This window comes from Lynx rufus, unplaced genomic scaffold (assembly GCF_022079265.1).
Source record: "Lynx rufus isolate CCGP_SWC_20201006 ecotype Redwood Valley unplaced genomic scaffold, mLynRuf1.p SCAF_14, whole genome shotgun sequence".
Lineage (NCBI taxonomy): Eukaryota > Metazoa > Chordata > Mammalia > Carnivora > Felidae > Lynx > Lynx rufus.
The window spans coordinates 45,724,818-45,742,242 of record NW_025814828.1 but is presented as its reverse complement, the minus strand read 5'-3'; the positions used below and the strand labels follow the sequence as shown (position 1 = coordinate 45,742,242).

General features: G+C 36.5%; 1 protein-coding gene across 7 annotated transcripts in view; it reads left to right on the top strand.

Annotated features, from left to right (window-relative positions):
- ATRX (ATRX chromatin remodeler) overlaps window positions 1-17,425 on the top strand; it is a 322,803-nt gene that overhangs the window by 160,462 nt on the left and 144,916 nt on the right. For all 7 annotated transcript variants that reach the window (XM_047076254.1, XM_047076252.1, XM_047076256.1 and 4 more), the window contains one exon: window positions 11,748-11,850. In XM_047076254.1, the coding sequence (XP_046932210.1) occupies window positions 11,748-11,850 (103 nt within the window). The remainder of the gene's footprint in view (window positions 1-11,747; window positions 11,851-17,425) is intronic.

Genomic DNA, 17,425 nt, shown 5'->3' with positions numbered 1-17,425 from the left:
GAGTTGTTAATGTTAGCCGTTCTGACAGGTGTAAGTTGGTATCTCATTATGGTTTTGGTTTGTATTTCTGTGATGATGAGTGATGTGGAGCATTTTCTCATGTGTCGGTTGGCCATCTGGATGTCTTCCTGGGGAGAAGTGTCTATTCATGTCTTTTGCCCATTTCTTCACTGGATTATTTGTTTTTTGAGTGTTGAGCTTGATAAGTTATTTGTAGATTTTGGATACTAACCCTTTATCCGATATGTCATTTGCAAATATCTTCTCCCATTCTGTTGGTTGCCTTTTAGTTTTGCTGATTGTTTCCTTGGCTGTGCAGAAGCTTTTTATTTTGATGAGGTCCCAGTAGTTCATTTTGGCTTTTGTTTCCCTTGCCTCTGGAGACATGTTGAGTAAGAAGTTGCTGCGGCCAAGATCAAAGAGTTTTTGTCTGCTTTCTCCTCGAGGATTTTGATGGCTTCCTGTCTTACATGGAGGTCTTTCATCCATTTTGCGTTTATTTTTGTGTACGGTGTAAGAAAGTGGTCCAGGTTCATTCTTCTGCATGTCGCTGTCCAGTTTTCCCAGCACCACTTGCTGAAGAGACTGTCTTTATTCCATTGGCTGTTCTTTCCTGCTTTGTCAGAGATTAGTTGGCTATACGTTTGTGGGTCCATTTTTGGGTTCTCTTCTGTTCCATTGATCTGAGTGTCTGTTCTTGTGCCAGTACCATACTGTCTTGATGATTACAGCTTTGTAGTATAGCTTGAAGTCTGGGATTGTGATGCCCACTGTTCTGGTTTTAATTTTCAAGATTGTTTTGGCTATTTGGGGACTTTTCTGGTTCCATACAAATTTTAGGATTATTTGTTTTAGCTCTGTGAAGAATGCTGGTGTTATTTTGGTAGGGATTGCATTGACTGTGTAGATTGCTTTGGGTAGTATCAACATTTTAACAATATTTGTCCTTCCTATGCAGGAGCATGGAATCTTTAACCATTTTTTTGTGTCTTCTTCAATTTCTTTCATAAGCTTTCTGTACTTTTCAGTGTATAGTTTTTTCACCTCTTCGGTTAGATTTATTCCTACGTATTTTATGGGTTTTTGTGCAACTGTAAATGGGATCTATTCCTTGATTTCTCTTTCTGTTGCTTCATTGTTGGTGTATAGGAATACAACCGATTTCTGTGCATTGATTTTATATCCTGCAACTTTGCTGAAGTCATGAATCAATTCTAGCAGTTTTTTGGTGGAATCATTAGGGTTTTCCATATAGAGTATCATGTCATCTGTGAAGAGTGGAAGTTTGACCTCCTCTTGGCCGATTTGGATGCCTTTTATTTCTTTGTGTTGTCTGATTGCAGAGCTAAGACTTCCAATATTATGTTGAATAACAGTGTTGAAAGTGGACATCCCTGTTTTGTTCCTGACCTTAGGGGGAAAGCTCTCAGTTTTTCCCCATTGAGGATGATATTAGCGTTGGGTCCTTCATACATGGCTTTTATGATCTCGAGGTATGCTCCTTCTATCCCTACTTTCTTGAGGGTTTTTATCAAGAAAGGATGCTGTATTTTGTCAAATGCTTTCTCTGCATCTATTGAGAGGATCATATGGTTCTTGTCCTTTCTTTTATTGATGTGATGAATTAGGTTAATTGTTTTGGGGATATTAAATCAGCCCTGTGTCCCAGGTATAAACCCCACTTGGTTGTGGTGAATAATTTTTTTAATGTATTGTTGGAGCCGCTTGGCTAATATCTTGTTGAGGATTTTTACATCCATGTTCATCAGGGCGATTGGTCTGTAGTTCTCCTTTTTAGTGGCTTCTCTGTCTGGTTTTAGATCAAAGTAATGCTGGCCTCATAGAGTTTGGAAGTTTTCCTTCCATTTCTATTTTTTGGAACAGCTTCAAGAGAATAGGTGTTAACTCTTCCTGAAATGTTTGGTAGAATTCGCCTGGAAAGCCATCTGGCCCTGGACTCTTGTGTTTTGGAAGATTTTTGATTACTAATTTGATTTCCTTACTGGTTATGGGTCTGTTCAAATTTTCTGTTTCTTCCTGTTTCAGTGTTTGTAGTGTATATGTTTCTAGGAATTTGTCCATTTCTTCCGGATTTCCCATTTTATTGGCATATAATTGCTGATAGTATTCTCATATTGTTTTTATTTCAGCTGTGTTGGTTGTGATCTCTCCTCTTTCATTCTTGATTTTATTCATTTGGGTCATTTTCTGTTAGTTTTTGATCAAACTGGCTAGTGGTTTATCAATTTTGTTAATTCTTTCAAAGAACCAGTTTCTGCTTTCATTTCATCTCTTCTGTTTTTTTTTTTTTGTTTGTTTGTTTCGATAGCATTAATTTCTGTTCTAATCTTTATTATTTCCTGTCTTCTGCTGGTTTTGGGTTTTATTTGCTGTTCTTTTTCCAGCTCCTTAAGGCGTAAGGTTAAGTTGTGTATCTGAGATCTTTCTGCCTTCTTTAGTAAGGCCTGGATTGCTATATACTTTGCTCTTATGACAACCTTTGCTATGTCCCCGAAGTTTTGGGCTGTGGTGTTATCATTTTTATTGACTTCCATATACTTCTTAATTTCCTCTTTAACTGTTTTGTTAGCCCATTCATTCTTTAGTAGAATGTTCTTCATTCTCCAAGTACTTGTTACCTTTCCAAATTTTTTCTTGTGGTTGATTTCGTGTTTTATAGTGTTGTGTTCTGAAAATATGCACGGTATGGTCTTGATCTTTTTGTACTTGCTTAGGGCTTATTTGTGTCCCAGTATATGGTCTATTCTGGAGAACGTTTCATGTGCACTGGAGAAGAATGTATATTCTGTTGCTTTAGGATGAAATGTTCTGAATATATCTACGTCCATCTGGTCCAGTGTGTCATTCAAAGCCATTGTTTCCTTGTTGGTTTTTTGATTAGATGATCTGTCCATTGCTGTGAGTGGGGTGTTGAAGTCTCCTACTATTATGGTATTACTATCGATGAGTTTCTTGATGTTTGTGATTAATTGATTTATATATTTGGGTCCTGCCACATTTGGCACATAAATGTTTACAATTGTTAGGTCTTCTTGGTGGAAAGACCCCTTGATTATGATATAATGCCCTTCTGCATCTCATGATTCAGTCTTTATTTTAAAGTGTAGATTGTGTGATATAAGTATGGCTACTCTGGCTTTCTTTTGTTTGCCATTAGCATGATAGATGGTTCTCCATCCCCTTATCTTCAATCTGAAGGTGTCTTTAGGTCTAACGTGGGGCTCTGGTAAACAGCATATAGATGGATCTTGTTTCCTTACCCATTCTGTTACCCTGTGTCTTTTGATTAGAGCATTGAGTCCATTGATGTTTAGAGTGAGTACTGAAAGATATGAATTTATTGGCATTATGATGCTTGTACAGTTGGACTTTCTGGTGGTGTTCTCTGGTCCTTTCTAATCTTTGTTGCTTATGGTATTTATTTATTTATATATGTATTTTTTCATCTTTTCTCCCCTCAGAGAGTCCCCCTTAAAATTTCTTGCAGGGCTGGTTTAGTGGTCACAAACTCCTTTCATTTTTGTTTGTCTGGGAGACTTTTTCTCTCTCCTTCTATTTTGAATGACAGCTTTCCTGGATAAAGAATTCTTGGCTGCATATTTTTCTGATTCAGCACACTGAGTTTATCCTGCCACTCCTTTCTGGCCTGCCAAGTTTCTCTGGATAGGTGTGCTGCAAACCTTATCTGTCTTCCCTTGTAGGTTAGGGACCTTTTTTCCCTTGCTGCTTTCATGATTCTCTCCTTGTCTGAGTATTTTGTGAATTTGACTATGATATGCCTTGTTGATGGTTGGTTTTTGTTAAATCTAATGGGGGTCCTCTGTGCTTCCTGGATTTTGATGTCTGTGTCTTTCCCCAGGTTAGGTAAGTTTTCTGCTATGATTTGCTCACAAAACCCTTCTACACCTATTTCTCTTCCTTTTCTGGGACCCCTATGATTCTGATGTTGTTCCTTTTTAATGAGTCACTGATTTCTCTAATTCTTAATTTGTGCTCTTTTGCCTTAATCTCCCTCTTCTTTTCTGCTTCATTATTCTCTATAAGTTTGTCCTCTATATTGCTGATTCTCTGTTCTGCCTAATCTGTCCTTGCTGCCACTGCATCCATCCGTGATAGGAGCTCAGTTATAGCATTTTTAATTTCATTATGGCTATTTTTTACTTCTTGTATCTCTGCAGAAAGGGATTCTAATCTATTTTTGACTGCAGCTAGTATTCTTATTATCATGATTCTAAATTCTGGTTCAGACATCTTGCTTGTATCTGTGTTGGTTAAGTCCCTGGTTGTTGTTTCTTTGTTTTCTTTATTTTGGGGTGAATTCCTTCGTTTTGTCATTTTGAAGGGAGAAGAGGAATTTATGAAGTAGAAAAATTGAAATTAAAAAAATTAAAAAATATTAAAATTAAAATATTACACACACACACACACACACACAATTGACTACATGATGCTAGATCCTAGGTGTGTTTTGGTCTGGGTATCAAAAGTGGTTTGACAGATTAGAGATAAAAAAGGGGGGGAAAGAAGAAAAAAAGGTAATTGAGAGTTTGAAAAAATGAATACACTCAGGTAGAGTAAAATGAGGTGATGGGAGTAAAATATAATTGGAAAAAATAATACACAAAAGTAAAGAATATAGTAGAAAAAAATTAAAGAAAAATATTTTTAATAACAATTAACAATAAAAATGAATTTTTTCTCTTTCTGTATTCAAGAAAAAGAAAAGAAATAAAAAATTAAAAAAAAAGGAAATAGTTTGAAAATTTGAAAAAGTGAATACACTGTAGTAGACTAAAAAAAGTGTAGGAAGTAAAATAGAATTTGAAAAAATTTACATAAAAGCAAAAACTAGTAAAAAAATTAAATGAAAATATTTTTAATAGAAATTGAAAGTAAAAGTGAAGTTTTTCTGCATTCAAGAAAAAGAAATTAAAAAGCGAAAAAAAGAAAAAAAAGAAATTGTTTGAAAATTTGAAATGGTGAATATACTCAAGTAGACTAAAATAAATGATGGAAGTAAAATAGAATTTAAGAAAGTTTACACAGAAGTAAAAAATATAGTAATAAAAATTAAAGAAAAATATTTTTAATAAAAACAAAATAAAAATGAATTTTTTCTCTTTTTCCTTAATTCTGTGGTTTAGGTTATGCAGATCGTTGTGTTAATCCTCCAATCATTTTTCTAGGTGTGTTGGTCTGGCTATATTTCATGGACGTGAGACACACAGAAAACTTCCATGCTTTTCTGACATCTTGGCTCCTCCCCTGCCCCTGCTTTTCTTTTTAAAGATTGCTTTGGCTCTTTGAGGTCTTTTGGGTTCCATACAAATTTTAGGATTGTTTAGTCTAGTTCTATGAAAAATACTGTTGGTATTTTTATAAGGATTGCATAAATATGTAGATAGCTTTGTGTGTAGTGTAGACATTTTAACAATATTTGTTCTTTCAACCCACGAGCATGGAATGTTTTTCCATTTCTTTGTGTCTTCTTCAATTTCTTTCATAAGTGTTTTATCATTTTCAGAGTACAGATACTTCACTTCTGTGGTTAGGTTTATTCCTAGGTATCTTACGGTTTTTGGTTCAGTTGGAAGTGGGATTGACTCCTTTATTTCTTTTTCTGCTTCTTCATTATTGGGGTATAGAAATGAAAGAGAGTTTTGCATATTGATTTTGAATTCTGCAACTTTACTGAATTTGTTATCATTTGTAACAATTTTTTGGTGGAGTCTTTTATGTTTTCTATATAGCATATCATGGCATCTGTAAGCAGTTAATGTTTGACTTCTTCCTTGCTGATATTGGAAGCCTTTTATTTTTGTTTGTTAGCTTATTGCTAAGGCTGAGACTTCCACTAGTATGTTAAGTAACAGTGTGGAGAGACTGGACATCCCTTCCTTGTTCTTGACTGTACAGGAAAAGTTATCAGTTTTTTGCTATTGATTTTATTAACTTTGGGTTTTTCATACATGGCCTTTATGATGTTGATGTATGTTCCATATATATCTACTTTGTTGAGGTTTTTTATTAAGATTCAGTGCTGTGCTTCATCAAGTACTTACTGAGCATCTATTGAGGGGATTATATGATTCTTATCCTTTCCTTTATAAATGTGGTGAATCATGTTGATTGATTTATGAATATTGAACCACCCTTGCAGCACAGGAATAAATCCCATTTGATTGTGTTGAATGATTTTTTTTAATGTGCTGTTGGATTTTTTTTACTACTTTTGTGTTGAGAACTTTTGCAGCCGTCTTTATCAGGGACATTTGCCTGCAGTTGTCTTTTTTAGTGGAGTCTTTTATCTAATTTTGGAATCAGGCTAATATTGGCCTTATAGAGTGAATTTGGAAGTTTTCCTTCCATTTCTATTTTGTATTAGTTTGAGAAGAATAGGTATTAACTATTCTAATAAATATTTATTTTTGAGATTGAGAGAAAGCAGGGGAGAGGCAGAGAAAGGGAGACAGAGGATCCAAAGTGGGCTCTGTGCTGACAGCAGAAGCCTGATGCAGGGCTTGAACTCATAAACTGTGAGATCTTGACCTAAGCGAAAGTCTGACACTTAACTGATTGAACCACCGAGGTGCCCTTAACTCTTCTTTTAACGTTTGGTAAAATTCCCCTAGGAAGCCATCTGGCTCTGGAGTTTAGTTTGTTGGGAGTTTTTTTTTTTTTTTTTTAATTTTTTTAATGTTTGTTTATTTGTGAGAGAAAGAGAGACAGACTGTGAGTGGGGGAGGAGCTGAGACAGAAGGAGACACAGAATCGAAGCAGCTCCAGGCTCTGAGCTGTCAGCACATATCCAGACGTGGGACTGGAACTCACAAACCGTGAGATTATGACCTGATCTGAAGTTGGACGCTCAACCAACTGAGCCCCCCAAGCGCCCATTTTGGGAGGTTTTTGACTACCAATTTCAATTTCATTGCTGGTTATCAGTCTGTCGAAATTTTCTTTTTCTTCCAGTTTCAATTTTGTAGTTTATATGTTTTCTCGGAATTTATCCATTTCTTCCACATTTACCAATTTGTTTGCATAAAGTTTTTCATAATATTCTCTTATAGTTTGTATTTCTGTGGTATTTGTGGTTATCCCTCCTGTCCCATTTGTGATTTTATTTATTTGGGTCTTTCTCTTTTTTTGATATGTCTGGCTAGGAGTTTATCAGTTTTATTAATTTTTTTCAAAGTACCTGCTCCTGGTTTCATTGATTTGTTTGTTCTTCTACTATTGATTTTGATTCTGTGTCATTTATTTTTCGTGTAATTTTTATTATTTCTCTTCTTCTGCTGCCTTTTGGCTATGTTTCTTGTTCTTTTTCTAGCTCCTTTATGTGTAAGGTTAGGTTTTGTCTTTGAGAATTCCTTGCTTCTTGCAGTAGGCTTGTCTTGGTATACACTTCCCCTCTTATGACTGGTTTTACTGTATCCCAAAGGTTTTGGATTGTCCTGCTTTCATTTTCATTTGTTTCCATGTATTTTTTAATTTTCTTTAATTTTCTAGTTGACTTAGTCATTCTTTAGAAGGATGTTCTTTAACCTCTTTGTATTTGTAGTATTTCCAAATGTTTTCTTGTGGTTTACTTCAAGTTTTATCGTGTTGTGGTTAGAAAAGTTGCATGGTATGATCTCAATCTTTTTGTACTTCTTGGGGCCTTATTTGTGATCTAGTATGTGATCTTTTCTGGAGTATGTCCCATGTGCTCTCAAAAGGGAGGTATATTGTGTTGATTTAGCATAAAATGTTCTGCATGCATTTGTTAAATCCATCTGGTCCAGTGTGTCATTCAAAGCCATTGTTTCCTTGTTCATTTTCTGCTTAGGTGTTCTGTCCATCATTGTTAAGTGGAGTGTTTAAGTCCCCTACTATTATTGTATTATTATCAATAAGTTCTTTTATGTCTGTTATTGTTTTATATATTTGGGTGCTTTCATGTTGAGGGCATAAATATTTACAATTGTTAGATTTTTTTGGAGAGACCCCTTTATTATGATATAATAACCTTCTTCATCTCTTGTTAAAGTCTTTTGTTTAAAATCTAGTTTGTCTGATATACATATAGTGACTCTGGCTTGCTTTTGACGTCCATTTACAAGATAAATATTTACCTATCCCCTAACTTTCAATGTGCAGGTGTCCATAGGTCTATCATGAGTTTCTTGTAGGCAGGTTATAGATCGGTCTTGTGTTTTTATCCATTTTGGTACCTTATGTCTTTTGATTGGAGTATTTAGTCCTTTTATATTCAGCGTGATTATTGATAGATATGAATTTAGTGCCGTTTTATTACTTGTTTTGTCATTGTTTTTGGATATTTTCTCTGTTCCTTTCTTGTCTTTGTCTGTCTTCCTTTCCCACTTGAAGAGTCCTTTTTAATATTTCTTGCAGGGTTGCTTTAGTTGTCATGAACTCATTTAGTTTTTATTTGTCTGGGACGTTCTTTATCTCTCATTTGATTCTGAATGATGGCCTTGCTGGATGGAGTAGTCTTGTCTGCAGATTTTTCCCATTCAGCTTTGAATATGTCATGCCACTCCTTTCTGGCTTGCCACGTTTCTATGAAGGGATTTGCTACTACCTTATGCATCTTCCCTTGTAAGTTAGGGACTTCTTTTGTCTTGCTGCTTTTACGATTTTTTTCTTTATTACTATGTTTTGCGAATTTAATTATGATATGTCTTGGTGTTCTGCTTTTGTTGATTTTGATGGGAGTTCTCTGTACCTCTTGGATTTGTATGTCTGTTTCCTTCCCCAGATTATGAAAGTTTTCAGCTATTATTTTCTCAAATATACCTTTTACTCTCTTTAATCTCTCTTTTTGTGTGGCTCTCATGATACAAATATTATTACATTTGATGGTGTCACTGAGTTCCCTATGCCTGATGCCATGATGTATCATTCTTCTTTCTCTCTTTTATTCAGATTCATTATTTTCTGTAATTTTATCTTCTTCCTCTTTTTTTTTTTTTTTTTTTTTTTTTTTTAGAGAGAGCATGCGAGTGGGGGATAGGGGCAGAGGTAGAGAGAATCTTAAGCAGGCTCCACACCCAGTGAAGAGCCTGACATGGGGCTCAATCCCATGACTCTGGGATCATGAACTGAGCTGAAATTAAGAGTCAGACACTCTACCAACTGAGTCACCCAGGCGACCCCCATAATTCTATCTTCTGTATCATTTGTTCATTTGTCTACTTCTTCCATGCTTGTGGTCATTACATCCAGTCTGTTTCAAATCTCAGTTATTGCTGTTTTAATTTTTGAATGATTGTTTTTAGCTCTTTTATTTCTATGATAAGTGTGTTTGTGATGTCTTCCATGTTTTTCTGAAGTCTAGGCAGTAACCTATGATTGTTGCTTTAAATTCTGCATTAGGCATATTATATCTGTTTTGATTAGATCTCTGGCTTTGACCTTTTCTTGTTCTTTCTTTTGGGATAAATTACTCTATGTAGACATTTTCTTTATGTCTTTATCTTTTTCTGTGTGTTGGAAAAGCCTGTTAGGTTTCCTGTTCCTGAGTAATGGCTTCATGAAAAAGAGGTCATATAATGTTTAGGACTCGGAACTTCAGGAAGTGTCTCTGCTTTATTCCTCAGTTTAGTCATCTGCAGAGGTTCTCCTTCCCTGCAGTGGGTAGTGTTGGGACCTTGGCCAGAATGTGGTGTGTTTTAAGTAGGTGTGCTGTTGTCTGCTATCTAAGAGAGACCTGATAGTATTTCCACTAGAACTAAAGCTTTGTAGAGCTCTGTGGTCAGTAGATGTGGTGCATGAATGGGTGTTTACTGGTCTTTTGGTCTCAGACACTTGTCTGAGAAAAGCAGTACCAGCAGAGCACAAGGGGATAGGACTTGGTGTAAGCAGGTTAAGCAGCCAATGTTGGCGCCATGTTGTTTCCTGAAGTTGGTTTATACTGAGGGTGGGGAGGGAAATGGCACCAGCCAGTTGGAGTCCATGCTGGCTCGTCTGAGGGAAGCCCTTCTAGAAGAGCGAATAATTTCCACTCGTGCATAGTAGGTGTTTTTCAGATCTCTGTTTTCACACTGTCTTTCCCCGGGTTGCTTGCCTGCCTGGAGCAGTGCAGTGCCCTTTCGCCTCTATCACAGCCAATCCTGCTACTTTAAACTCAAAACTTTCTTGAGGGAATGGTGCCCACTTGGTCCTTTTGCCTTATAAAGCAATGCCACCTCTCACAAATGCATTCTAAGAAGAGGGAACAGTGTCTCCCCATGCACAGATTGCACTGTTTGTGGAACAAACAGCAACAGGGTTGCTTGCCTGCCTTCTGTCCAGTAGTAGGACAGTGCACTCCAGTCTATTCTAGCCAAGCCCACCAACCTCTAATACTCCAGTCTTTGATTCCACTGGTTGCAAAAACTCATGAAAATCAGCTCCTCTCATTTTCCACCAGTGGCTTTGGGGGATGTGCTGTTCTTGTGTGTATCTCTGTGCAATCCAGTGTTTCTGCAGCACACACGGTCGGTCTCTCCCCCAAACCACACCTCAGAACTGCCTACTTTCTTCAGTGTGGCTTCTTCTCTCTTTCTAGTTGTGGCGTTTGTTTTATCAGTTCTCAGGTCAATTTCTTAGGTATTCAGAATGATTTGATAGTTATTTACCTGTCTTTGAGGGACAGGGTAAGCCTAGGGTCCCTGTACTATGCTGCCATCTTAGCTCTCTCCTGTCATACATGTTTTCAAAGTGTCTTATACAGGTCAGTTTTTTTCTCCCTATGACCCCCCCCCCCCCCAGCAGAATATGTCTATAGCCATTTTCTTACTTTTTCAACAATAAATTAGTGAGCAGTCTGTTAGCTAGAACATTATCTATCTATATGTCTGTTTTAAGGGGATTTTGATCCATTTTGAGTTAATTTTTATATATGATGTAAGATAGAGGTCCAACTTTATTCCTTTGCATGTAGATAACTACTAGTCTTAGTACCATTTATCTAAAAGATGTTGTTTTACCTGTTGCATTGTCTTGACACCTTGTGGAAAATCAGTTCATCACAAATGTGATGTTTTATCTGGAGTCACATTTTTCTCTCATTGATAATGTGTTTCTGTTATTTATGCCAGGAATGTACTGTCTTAAAATATGTAACTTTATACACCAATTTCTAAGCCCAAAGTACTTTTTTTGCCAAAAGTTGTTACTATTTTCTTTTTTTGTTTGTAAGCTCATTTTAAGAAACCAGCATCTAGCTTTTATAATCTGCCTTTTTTTCTAAGAGGTGATGAATATATTATGTTTGTATGTTGGCTATTTATATTTCTAAAGGCATCATCCATCTTATGACTCATGCCAAACCTCTCCTCTGAATAACTTAAAATGTTAATTATTGGATTTGAAATAAGGGTTATCCTTTTTGAACCTAGTGAAGAGTTTTTGCTTTTTGTTTTTGTTGTATTTTTTAGGAATGTACACAAAGGAAAATCAGTTCTAAAATAGTATCTAATTAGGGGTACCTGGGTGGCTCAATCAGTTAAATGTCCGACTCTTGATTTTGGCTCAGGTCATGATCTCGTGGTTGTGAGATTGAGCCCTGGGTTGGAGTCTGCACTGGGCACGTAGTCTGCTTAAGATGATCTGCCTTTCCCTCTGCTCCTTTCCAACTCAAGCACACTCTCTCTCTCAAAAAAATTAAAAAGTAAAATAGTATATAATTAATTTAAGGAAATTCCTGAAATATTTTATTTTTCATTTTAAATGTTCTTTAGGTCTGCAAAGAAAGCAGAGTTGGAAGAAAATCAGCGGAGTTATAAACAGAAAAAGAAAAGGCGACGCATTAAGGTTCAAGAAGACTCATCCAGTGAAAACAAGGTAATGACATTTATTCTGTGCTTGAATCATAACTGGCACCATAGACTATAGTAAATATGTTACTACCTCTTTGCATTCCATTCATTAATTTAATTTTTATGGTTTATTTATATTTTAATACTTTTGTGGAAAGATTGACTTATTGATATAAATATGCAGTAATATTAATAATATTTGCAGTAATTATAATAATACATAAATAGCAGTAATGTGATATATTATCAATTTTTTTTGTTCCTTAACTAAATCTGATGGAAATTTTAAGTTGTTCTTAGTTATTTTACATTCATGGAGCTATAGAGTTGACGAGAAGTGTTCTGTTTTCTGAAGACATAAAACATTTTATCCTGAATAATGACTCATGTGTGAGTAAACTTCTTCTAGCAATGATGTTAGCCAATTGAAATTTCTTACATGTAATCAGGATTATGTAAGTACAAGTTCTCTGTAATATGTTTCATTCTGTCAACACTAGGCTCCCAGATTGGGGGGGGGTTCATTTCTTTTTAAATGAAACTTTTAACCATTTCTAAGTGTACATTTCAGTGGTCTTAATTACATTCACAACTGATAACTCTGTAATTAGCCTCTGGTAACTTCTTCCAGTTTCTGTGTTTGTGAATTTGTCCATTTTATATACTTCATATAAGTGAAATCATACAATATTTGTCTTTTTGTGTCTGGCTTATTTCACTGACAATGTTTTCAAGGCACATCCGTGTTGTAGCATGTATCAGAATTTCCTTTCTTTTTAAGACTAAATAATATTCTCTTTATGTATATATCACGTTTTGTTTATCCATTCATTTGTTGATGAACATTTGGGTTGTTTCCATCTTTGGGTATTTTGAATAATGTCATAAATGTGGGCATAGAAATATTTGAGTACCTGCTTTTAATTTTGGTTATAATCTGAGGTATGGAATTGCTGGGTCATGTGGTAATTCTATATTTAACTTTTTGAGGCACCATCACACTGTTTACCCAGTGTACTAGGCTTCCAATTTTTCTACATCTTCACCAACACTTCTTATTTTTTATTTTAAAAATAGTCATCCTAATGGGTGCAAGATAGTATCTTATTTGTGGTTTTGATTTATTTATTTATTAAAAAATGTTTTAATGTTTATTTTGAGAGGGAAAGAGAGAGAGCAAGCAGGGGAGGGGCATAGAGAGACGGAGACAGAATCTGAAGCAGACTCCAGGCTCTGAGCTGTCATGTCAGCACAGAGCCCAACACGGGGCTCAAACTCACAAGCTGTGAGATCCAGACCTGAGATGAAGTCTAACGCTTAATAAACTGAGCCACCCAGACACCCCTGTGGTTTTGATTTAAATTTCCCTAATTACAAGTAATATTGAACATCTTTTCACAGGATTATTGGATATTTCTGTATCTTTGGAGAAATATCTGTTCCAGTCCTTTACCTCCTTTTCTGGGTTGTTTTCAATTAATGCTCTTCCTTTTTGCAAAGTATAATTTTATTTATTTATTTTTTTTATATGAAGTTTATTGACAAATTGGTTTCCATACAACACCCAGTGCTCATCCCAAAAGGTGCCCTCCTCAATACCCATCACCCACCCGCCCCTCCCTCCCACCCCCCATCAACCCTCAGTTTGTTCTCAGTTTTTAACAGTCTCTTATGCTTTGGCTCTCTCCCACTCTAACGTCCTTTTTTTTTTTTTTTTTTTTTTTCCTTCCCCTCCCCCATGGGTTCCTGTTAAGTTTCTCAGGATCCACATAAGAGTGAAACCATATGGTCTCTGTCTTTCTCTGTATGGCTTATTTCACTTAGCATCACACTCTCCAGTTCCATCCACGTTGCTACAAAAGGCGATATTTCATTTTTTCTCATTGCCACGTAGTATTCCATTGTGTATATAAACCACAATTTCTTTATCCATTCATCAGTTGATGGACATTTAGGCTCTTTCCATAATTTGGCTATTGTTGAGAGTGCTGCTATGAACATTGGGGTACAAGTGCCCCTATGCATCAGTACTCCTGTATCCCTTGGGTAGATTCCTAGCAGTGCTATTGCTGGGTCATAGGGTAGGTCTATTTTTAATTTTCTGAGGAACCTCCACACTGCTTTCCAGAGCGGCTGCACCAATTTGCATTCCCACCAACAGTGCAAGAGGGTTCCCGTTTCTCCACATCCTCGCCAGCATCTATAGTCTCCTGATTTGTTCATTTTGGCCACTCTGACTGGCGTGAGGTGATACCTGAGTGTGGTTTTGATTTGTATTTCCCTGATAAGGAGCGACGCTGAACATCTTTTCATGTGCCTGTTGGCCATCTGGATGTCTTCTTTAGAGAAGTGTCTATTCATGTTTTCTGCCCATTTCTTCACTGGGTTATTTGTTTTTCGGGTGTGGAGTTTGGTGAGCTCTTTATAGATTTTAGATACTAGCCCTTTGTCCGATATGTCATTTGCAAATATCTTTTCCCATTCCGTTGGTTGCCTTTTAGTTTTGTTGGTTGTTTCCTTTGCTGTGCAGAAGCTTTTTATCTTCATAAGGTCCCAGTAATTCACTTTTGCTTTTAATTCCCTTGCCTTTGGGGATGTGTCGAGTAAGAGATTGCTACGGCTGAGGTCAGAGAGGTCTTTTCCTGCTTTCTCCTCTAAGGTTCTGATGGTTTCCTGTCTCACATTTAGGTCCTTTATCCATTTTGAGTTTATTTTTGTAAATGGTGTGAGAAAGTGGTCTAGTTTCAACCTTCTGCATGTTGCTGTCCAGTTCTCCCAGCACCATTTGTTAAAGAGGCTGTCTTTTTTCCATTGGATGTTCTTTCCTGCTTTGTCAAAGATGAGTTGGCCATATGTTTGTGGGTCTAGTTCTGGGGTTTCTATTCTATTCCATTGGTCTGTGTGTCTGTTTTTGTGCCAATACCATGCTGTCTTGATGATGACAGCTTTGTAGTAGAGGCTGAAGTCTGGGATTGTGATGCCTCCTGCTTTGGTCTTCTTCAAAATTCCTTTGGCTATTCGGGGCCTTTTGTGGTTCCATATGAATTTTAGGATTGCTTGTTCTAGTTTCGAGAAGAATGCTGGTGCAATTTTGATTGGGATTGCATTGAATGTGTAGATAGCTTTGGGTAGTATTGACATTTTGACAATATTTATTTTTCCAATCCATGAGCAGGGAATGTCTTTCCATTTCTTTAAATCTTCTTCAATTACCTTCATAAGCTTTCTATAGTTTTCAGCATACAGATCCTTTACATCTTTGGTTAGATTTATTCCTAGGTATTTTATGCTTCTTGGTGCAATTGTGAATGGGATCAGTTTCTTTATTTGTCTTTCTGTTGCTTCATTGTTAGTGTATAAGAATGCAACTGATTTCTGTACATTGATGTTGTATCCTGCCACTTTGCTGAATTCATGTATCAGTTCTAGCAGACTTTTGGTGGAGTCTATCGGATTTTCCATGTATAATATCATGTCGTCTGCAAAAAGCGAGAGCTTGACTTCATCTTTGCCAATTTTGATGCCTTTGATTTCCTTTTGTTGTCTGATTGCTGATGCTAGAACTTCCAGCACTATGTTAAACAACAGCGGTGAGAGTGGGCATCCCTGTCGTGTTCCTGATCTCAGGGAAAAAGCTCTCAGTTTTTCCCCGTTGAGGATGATGTTAGCTGTGGGCTTTTCATAAATGGCTTTTATGATCTTTAAGTATGTTCCTTCTATCCCGACTTTCTCCAGGGTTTTTATTAAGAAAGGGTGCTGGATTTTGTCAAAGGCCTTTTCTGCATCGATTGACAGGATCATATGGTTCTTCTCTTTTTTTTTGTTAATGTGATGTATCACGTTGATTGATTTGCGAATGTTGAACCAGCCCTGCATCCCAGGAATGAATCCCACTTGATCATGGTGAATAATTCTTTTTATATGCTGTTGAATTCGATTTGCTAGTATCTTATTGAGAATTTTGGCATCCATATTCATCAGGGATATTGGCCTGTAGTTCTCTTTTTTTACTGGGTCTCTGTCTGGTTTAGGAATCAAAGGAATACTGGCTTCATAGAATGAGTCTGGAAGTTTTCCTTCCCTTTCTATTTCTTGGAATAGCTTGAGAAGGATAGGTATTATCTCTGCTTTCAACGTCTGGTAGAACTCCCCTGGGAAGCCATCTGGTCCTGGACTCTTATTTGTTGGGAGATTTTTGATAACCGATTCAATTTCTTCGCTGGTTATGGGTCTGTTCAAGCTTTCTATTTCTTCCTGATTGAGTTTTGGAAGAGTGTGGGTGTTCAGGAATTTGTCCATTTCTTCCAGGTTGTCCAATTTGTTGGCATATAATTTTTCATAGTATTCCCTGATAATTGTTTGTATCTCTGAGGGATTGGTTGTAATCATTCCATTTTCATTCATGATTTTATCTATTTGGGTCATCTCCCTTTTCTTTTTGAGAAGCCTGGCTAGAGGTTTGTCAATTTTGTTTATTTTTTCAAAAAACCAACTCTTGGTTTCGTTGATCTGCTCTACAGTTTTTTTAGATTCTATATTGTTTCTTTCTGCTCTGATCTTTATTATTTCTCTTCTTCTGCTGGGTTTAGGCTGCCTTTGCTGTTCTGCTTCTATTTCCTTTAGGTGTGCTGTTAGATTTTGTATTTGGGATTTTTCTTGTTTCTTGAGATAGGCCTGGATGGCAATGTATTTTCCTCTCAGGACTGCCTTCGCTGCGTCCCAAAGCGTTTGGATTGTTGTATTTTCATTTTCGTTTGTTTCCATATATTTTTTGATTTCTTCTCTAATTGCCTGGTTGACCCACTCATTCGTTAGTAGGGTGTTCTTTAACCTCCATGCTTTTGGAGGTTTTCCAGACTTTTTCCTGTGGTTGATTTCAAGCTTCATAGCATTGTGGTCTGAAAGTATGCATGGTATAATTTCAATTCTTGTAAACTTATGAAGGGCTGTTTTGTGACCCAGTATATGATCTATCTTGGAGAATGTTCCATGTGCACTCGAGAAGAAAGTATATTCTGTTGCTTTGGGATGCAGAGTTCTAAATATATCTGTCAAGTCCATCTGATCCAGTGTCTCATTCAGGGCCCTTGTTTCTTTATTGACCGTGTGTCTAGATGATCTATCCATTTATGTAAGTGGGGTGTTAAAGTCCCCAGCAATTACCACATTCTTATCAATAAGGTTGCTTCTGTTTATGAGTAATTGTTTTATATATTTGGGGGCTCCGGTATTCGGCGCATAGACATTTATAATTGTTAGCTCTTCCTGATGGATAGACCCTGTAACTATTATATAATGTCCTTCTTCATCTCTTGTTACAGCCTTTAATTTAAAGTCTAGTTTGTCTGATATAAGTATGGCTACTCCAGCTTTCTTTTGGCTTCCAGTAGCATGATAAATAGTTCTCCATCCCCTCAGTTTCAATCTGAAGGTGTCCTCAGGTCTAAAATGAGTCTCTTGTAGACAGCAAATAGATGGGTCTTGTTTTTTTATCCATTCTGATACCCTATGTCTTTTGGTTGGCGCATTTAATCCATTTACATTCAGTGTTATTATAGAAAGATACGGGTTTAGAGTCATTGTGATGTCTGTATGTTTTA